The sequence below is a fragment of the Parasteatoda tepidariorum genome, chromosome 8, assembly GCF_982258835.1.
Source record: "Parasteatoda tepidariorum strain Cologne lab strain chromosome 8, Ptep-v5.0, whole genome shotgun sequence".
Classification (NCBI taxonomy): Eukaryota; Metazoa; Arthropoda; class Arachnida; order Araneae; family Theridiidae; genus Parasteatoda; species Parasteatoda tepidariorum.
The window spans coordinates 71,486,360-71,494,354 of NC_141762.1; the positions used below are offsets into that span (position 1 = coordinate 71,486,360).

At 29.3% G+C, this 7,995-nt stretch overlaps 1 protein-coding gene across 1 annotated transcript in view; it reads left to right on the forward strand.

Annotated features, from left to right (window-relative positions):
- The window catches only part of LOC122270952 (uncharacterized), a 50,230-nt gene extending 42,456 nt beyond the window's left edge, over window positions 1-7,774 (forward strand). Inside the window, exons 3-4 of the mRNA XM_087169124.1 lie at window positions 2,936-3,055; window positions 6,011-7,774. Of these exons, the coding sequence (XP_087025250.1) occupies window positions 2,936-3,055; window positions 6,011-6,384 (494 nt within the window). The 3' untranslated portion in view covers window positions 6,385-7,774. The remainder of the gene's footprint in view (window positions 1-2,935; window positions 3,056-6,010) is intronic.
- The last annotated feature ends 221 nt before the right edge of the window (window positions 7,775-7,995 follow it).

Below are 7,995 nucleotides of genomic sequence, written 5' to 3' on the forward strand. Positions count from 1 at the left end.
GACAATTTAAATAAATTAGCATGAGTTTCAAAATTTTCAAACCAAGAATTTATGTTATCAAAGCGGTTTCCATTAAACATAGGGGTAACTGCTTCAATATCTGAAAAACTAACTACTAATTTTGTTTCATTTTCCTTATTTATATAATTACTAGAACTTTGACTATAGGATACCATATCTTCATCAACACTACTTTTTGTACATATAGAATTTAAACTAACTTGTGTAAATTGATTTACACAAGTTTTAGTTGGTAAATGTGGTTCAAAATCAGTTTGAGTGTGTTTACTCTCAAACTGAGTAGTTTCCTCCTCATCTTCGGAGGGATTTTCCTTTACGATCGAATTTTTTAAGTGATTAAAATCACATAAACAATTTAAAATATGCTTGGCAATTTCCTCCTTATTTCCTTCACTGGAAATATTTAGAATGTCTGAAATTTTGATTAAATCCGAAAAAGTAAAAGTATCACAAATTTCTTTTAGTTTGTTTGCAAATTCATTATCGTTAGTTTCAAAAGAAAATTCTGAAAAATTTAGAATTTTGTTACGGTTTAATCTAGACAAATCATTTGGAAACAAAAGTTTAAATAATAACTTAATTTTGTTTGCCTTCGTTACTTTAATTGACGTTTGAACCACATCTATTTCTTTTAAAAACATTTTAAAAGCAGTATAAATGCACTATATCATAAAAGAAAACTATATATCATAAAAATAAAAAAAAACAATATAAACACAAGAATGCACTTCATATTTCACTCTTCCAAAGATTCGTAATAAAATAAAAAAAATTAGATTACTAAAATATGAAGTAAAACTTATTCATTATCGAGGGAAAAAAAAATATACAGATGTTCACTGGATTCATTTTTGTTACTTAAAAAAAAAGCACTTCGAAGGAGAAAATTAATCTTTTCCTTTGAAAGAAGTTTCTCTAAAGGAGCAGAAGCTCGTCTAATAAATATAAATCGCGCACATTTTTATTTTCTTCTTTTTTTTTTTTTTTTTTCTCACAACATCTTGATTAGGACTTTCGCACACTTGATTAGGACTTTTTAAAACACTAATCGCACACTTCATTGTTTCTGAGGGCACTAACAGGCATTGTAGACCCAAACGTTTTCATGGCTGTCACAGTTTCTTTCAACATTCAGGCAAAAGCGAACGGTCTGTCTCCAGTAGGTACCGGAACTGGTACCGTAAAATCACCGATGAAGCAATTTTCTCCCGGGTGGTGGAACGGCGTTAGGCGATTTCTTCCGGTCCAATGAAGCTTTTTCTCTTCAAAACAAAGGGGTGAAAAAGGGAGTTCCAAGGCAGTTTCCAGCGCGAAGCCACATCTTTGCCGGCTTCTAATATGCGGTGTATCCACACCGATATTTTTTAGTATTTAAGTTAAAAAGCAGAATTAAAGAGTCCAGTTGTGCATTATCTGTTTATTTAGAAGCTATGGTGAAAGCATACACATTTTAGCCTCCTCCCTGCTGGCTATGGGGGGAGACCCATGTCCCGTCTCAGCAGACGGAATTTAGTTAAGCATGATAAACAACAAAAAGCCACGCAAAAACTTGCGCTCTGCGTTTTATAGGATGATTAAACAGTGTAAAAAGGTTCCAGTCATATGTCTTTTTTGTATTCTTACGCCTCATCAAATTTATTTATTACTCAAAGCAAATCGTTTAATCTTTCCTTATATGGAAGTGAAAGATCTTAAAATAACTTCTCTTTTGAAGTATTAATCTAATTATTATTCATTGGCATGTTTTTAGCCTTGAAGTCCCAAAATAGAATTTCTACCCTTATCCTTTACTAAAGTTATTTAATGAAAAGGAATGAAGTTTTAATGCTTTTATTAATACAAAAGTATTTAATTTTTGTATTACATATATATATATATATATATATATATATATATATATATATAATAAACCTTTTTGTAGGAATATTTTCAACGTTTCTATATATATATATATATATATATATATATATATATATATATATATATATATATATATATATATATATATATATATATATATATAAAAATCAAAATGAAGAATAGAACAAAGAAAAATTATAGACATATGAAAAAAAAGGGGGGGGGAATAATAAGTAAAAAAATAACAAACAACAGTTTTCAAAAAAAAAAGGATGAAGTTTGATTTAAAAAACCGGAAAAAATATATAATCTTTTCTTCAGCCCACACGATTATATCCGCAAAACAGAGTGCTTTCTGATACTGTATCAATAAAGCCAAAGCAAAATATATTAATACAATAGTGTGAGGAGCACTTAAATTTTTTTTTTTAAAAAATAACAACAAATGAAATAGATCACAAAAAGTAAAAATAAGTAAAAATAACATTTAAAAACAGAAAATAAAATAATTGTTTTTCTTAACTTTCGTCGTGTTTTCTTGTATTTATTTATTTATTTATTATATATATATATATATATATATATATATATATATATATATATATATATATATATATATATATATATATATATATATATATATATATATATATATATATATATATATATATATATATATATATATATATATATATATATATTAACGGATTGAATCTTGCATCATAAACTGAAATGAATTATCGCCATCTTCCTACCACGCCTTACGTAACAGAAAGGTGTGGACGCTTAGTATTCAAACGATTGATATTTTAAACGAATTCTGCTCAAAAATATATTATTCATATACATTAATATTGGTATTTATACAGGGAAACCGATTGCAGTTTTGAAATCAGCAACATGAAAATAAGATCCGTTAAAAAATCTCGTGCAGCAGAAAACGAAAATAAATTGTTCGTCAGTATTATCACTTTATTATTATTTGAATATTAACTGAATATAATTAATTGAAATTAGAATGTAAACTGAAGAACAAAAACCTTTTTTTTTCCAGCTGAATTCCCTTTCGCAACATACCTTGTCGTCAATGGAGGCAGGAATGATGTGGCGCAGAAGATGCAAGCCCTAAATTCAAGTCCCTCACCCGACAGGGGGCGACAGCTACATTTCACGGGTAACTTCTATTTGAATCAATATTATTTGGTAATTTTAACTTTAATCTCGTATTTTCACTTTAAGAAAACAAATTCATTACCTTTAAAAAAGTTGCTTTTCTTGGGAGTCTCTAGAATGTAACGAACTAATTCCTTTATTTGCATTACAAGTTACAAATAGCGTAACGCAAGATCTTTAGAATTATTTTTTGTTCCTTTATGCTACAAACGTAATTCAATGTCTTTTGAATTTTTACTTACGCTACCTGTAACGTAACTCAAGATAGAACTACAAAAATTGCATTTTAAAGAATTACGGATCAAATTGCGGTAAAAAATACCGGCACTCTGGTTATTGGTTCTTTTTATTATAAAACCCATTTTCAGATAAACATATTACGGAACGAAAATAATCTGATCTAACATTATTTTACAATAAAATAACTGAATCACTTTAATCAAATAAATATTACTGTAAAAATTACGGTATATTATTTTACGGTTTCATGGATTTTTCGGTGAAAATGGATGTTACGGTAAAAATAGATTTTTCGGTAAAATGGATTTTATTTTGGCTACTGCCATTTTTTCTATTTCTATTTCTTACATTTATTTTTAATGATACGTTGGCAACTCGTCGTTTCATATTTCAAATCATTATTGTTTCTTCTCATTCCCGTCTATCAAGTCTTCTGAATGGGAGCTTATATTTAACTACTTGAACCACGTCGACTTCTATTTCCACCTGCATATTGTTTGAACCAATGAAGTTTTTTTTATTAAATATTACTGGTAAATTAACATATTTACAAAATATTTTCGATAAATATATTAACTAATTTTATTAACTAATTTAATTAATTTAGCCTCGCATTCAGTATGGTGGACAGAATTTTTGCAAGCAATGACTTGCACTGGGATACGATTACCCGTGTACAGGGATCGATTTGCACTTATTCCAATTAATGGTTTGGATATTAATTTATTAAAAAGAGTTTAACATTTAAGAAATTAGGAAGTATTTTACAGGGATTTACGTATTTTCTTTCTGTTAAACTGCTGAGTCTCCTATGAATATTTTCTACACTTTTACAGAAACTTTTAACTTGTTATTCTCTGCAATTTTTCATGAGACTTCTTATAAATGGTTTAACGTATGGTTAATTACGTATTCCTGTTATAAACTTACTCGTTACTAGTTTTTTAACTTATAAGTAAACTTAAAGCGAAAAATTTTGAAAACTGCTAATGTGTATTTTTCTTAGTCGTAACAAACAAAAATATGACAAAAATTATTTGTATCCTTAAAAGGTATTATAAAAGGTAAAAACAAACTTCCGCTAAACAACTCTGTAAAAAAAAAATTTGGATATATATTAATCAACTAGAAATCTTTTATCAGAAATCTCATGCAGAATTACAGAGAATTCTGTAAAAATACTGAAAAATATTCCCAGGAGACTCAGTTACTTTATGTGTATAATGTATATAAAACTCAATAACTTAGATCTCAGCTCTTCGACTTAAAGCTTTTTCAGACTTGAAAACCTTTTAAAGTTACTTTTTTTTAAAGTAATTAAAGACAGAGGTTTTTTACAATTCAAAAAAGAATAATAATATTAAAAAAGAACTGTTTACCAGTCTGTATTATTTTATGAAAATATAATTATTCTCACTGCTGAATATTTGTTAAACAGTGCGATAATGCAATTTTCATATATTAGAACATTTCTTTATTAAAATTCAGATATTGTATTTTGAAATACAATATCTGAATGATCAAATTTTAAATATATATGTTTTAAATATATATTTAAAATATATATGTTTTAAATATAAATGTTTTAAATATTAATGTTTTAAATATATAGGCTTTTTTCCAGTTGCAAATGTTCCATATGTATGAAACTGCAAACAAAATATGTAACCCAGCTCGTTCTGCACATTTTGTAGTTTCGCACTGTCAATGGCTCCAAATGCATCTTTTTAGATATTTATAGTTCATAAACCGTGTCGTAGTTTTAACTCCATAAAAAAGGCTACATGGGATAAGTCCTAGGGTGCTAATTTGCAATTCAGCGGTCCTTAATGTGTCGTTCTCTTTTTTAGAGAGTTTTCACCTGGCTGTAGTTGAAACTATAACGCAAGCTTTTATTTCTTTTGAAATTTCCTACCTGAACTAAAAAAAAATTTAAGAATCATTTTTTATTTCATTTATTAAAATGCCGAACAGGAGTGCGGGTCGCTAAACGCCGCTGGATTGAAAAATCATGCCTGGGGATCTTTATGACCATGCAATTTAGGGTAAGTCATTGTCACACGCGTTATCAAAACACTGTTTAAGAGCCACCGATGATTAGAACACTGCAAATACTTAAAGAACACATTTGTAACATTAACAGTGTAAAACTACAAAATGTGTGAATAGAAATTAATTACAGATTAGATGTTCCTCTATTCACGAAATGGTCACACATGGAACATTTGTAACTGAATTTTTTTTTTCTATATTTTTCTTTAATTTCGTAAAACAATTGCTGTTTTACTAACAACAAACAGCACTAAGTTAAACAGTGTAGAACACTTGCCAAAATAAACACTAAGTTAAGCAGTGCAATACTAAGTTAAGCAGCACTAATCTAAACACCATTAAAGTAACTTAAAGAGCAAAAAACGAAGCAAAAAACTAAACAGCACTATGTTAAGCAGTGTAAAACACTTGCTGTCTTACAAACAATGATTGATACTCGCGTATCAATTGTTGAGTGATTCTCCTCCTCATTATTGTTGTAATTATATTGATGCTATTGTTATTATATTGTTAATCTCTTAATTGTTGATTATTTCATGTATCAATGGTTGAGCAGTAATTGTTTTAATATTTTTGAAAAAATAAATAATTAAAATTCAGTCATTCATTTTTGTTAAAACTGTAGTTAATAAACTGATTAAAGTTCCATTTTTTTCATCTTCAGCTGCTTATGAAGAGGCTATTACGATATCCCGGCCACCACCTTGTACATTCCCAGAAAAACCTAGTTCCGATAAAACAGGATTTGTGATGTGTCTGTACCAAGTACTCCCTGGAGAGGATGGAGCCAAATTCGAGCAAAACTGGGTAATGTGGACAGGGGCTCGCCAACTCTATCGAACTGTACCCCAGTACATGGGACTAAAAAGAATATCCGTTCACAAAAGCATTTTACCCACGAAAATCATTAACTATTGTGTCATGTGTGAATTTTCAAATATCATGGATCATCTGACAGATGCGTGTGTGGTTATTGATCATCTGAGAGCGCGATGTTGTGGTTTCATTGGTATTTTTAGGGTACTAGATTCACTTTAGTTTTATTCAGATGTGTTAGAAGTCGATAAATACGAGGATATTTCACAGATTTCATTTATTTAAACTTAAAAATTCTGCTCTAAAATGGTTAAGGCTCTTTTACACTGTTTATGTTGTCAATCTAGCGACAAAATTCAACATTACGATCCTACGAGAATGCCTGTGTGAGGAACACCATCTTGGAAACGAGATGTTCCACAATCTGCACCCCGAATATACGATTTTAAAATTCCTGTCGAAAAATAGTTTTAGAAAATCAAACACATTGTGAGTCTCTAATTAAAACCCAAGAAAAAAGGTCAAAAATAAATTGAGGAATTATTAAAGATGAAGGCAATATTCAAAATAAATGAATATCTGTTAGATAGCTGGAAGATTCTGGGCGGAGGTGAATGGCAATTGTTAAAATACGTTAAAATTTCATGCAATAATCAAACTGGTTTTGCTTATTTTTTCCGAAATAGTGATTGATAAGATTTTAATAACGTTTTTTTTCTCTTTTCGATTGTATAATAATTTGCAACCGTTAATGTGCATACTTCTACTTTTATTTTTGACAAATTTTCTAGCAACATAAATAAAGGATAACAAGTATAGAATGCCTCGTCAAGTATCCGAAGCATAAATGATGCAGATTATTGACTATTCAATGCTCAAATAAAGAGAAAGTAATCAATGGAAAACTGTTCTGTCATTCTATTTCACGTTAACAATGAATAGGTCAACATCGGAAAAGAGCTTAAGCTTAAAAATCCTCAAATCTGATTTTTTTTTTCTTCTTTTTGACTTTAACAAGGCTTTTGAGAGAAAATATCACTTGATACAGCAATGGGGTACTTGGAAGTGACGTAGTGTGGTTTTCTCGATCCTGATTAGTTGTTGAAGCGTGGCGTTTGTTTACGTTAGCAACTATTCCTTTCGAGTAAGCTAAGCATCAATTCTCTTAAATGATGCATTCGATATTCTTGCACAAAGGTTTAAATTCTTTCACTATATATTTCTTACTTAACGCAAAGACAGGCATAAAGCCAAAGACAGGCAAAGACAGCATGTTGCACATAAACAAACTAATTATGCATCGAAGAAGCTAGGTATGCAAAACAAAAATACATCACGGTTATAATAAAATACATAAACAAATTATAAATCTAAGTTAAGTAAAAGACCTAGAAGAGAAAGAATTATACTTCAATAAATTCGATGTGTGATACGGCACTGTATTTAATTAACTTCATATTAATTAACATTCTTACTTATGAGGAGAAACTTAACACAACTTTAACATGACATTTTGCTTATAAGCGATCAGCTAGCGCTGACGTTGTAGGTTACATGTGTGGGTATCCGTGGTCTTCTTCGTGAAGTGCAAGTACCCAATTTTTAAAAAAAATGAAACTTCTGCTGACTATGCAGTTCAAGTAATTTAATTCTGTACCTCTGCTCATTTAAAGACAATTTTAAAATGACCTTTTCATTGTCCTACCTATTGAATTATTTCATTAAAAAAGAAATACTTTAAGTGAAAAACTTTTGACCACACTTATGTACGTAACCACCTTCATCCAATATGAAATTCGAAAATTATTCCAGGTTGGTTCAAAAAGTAGTCAA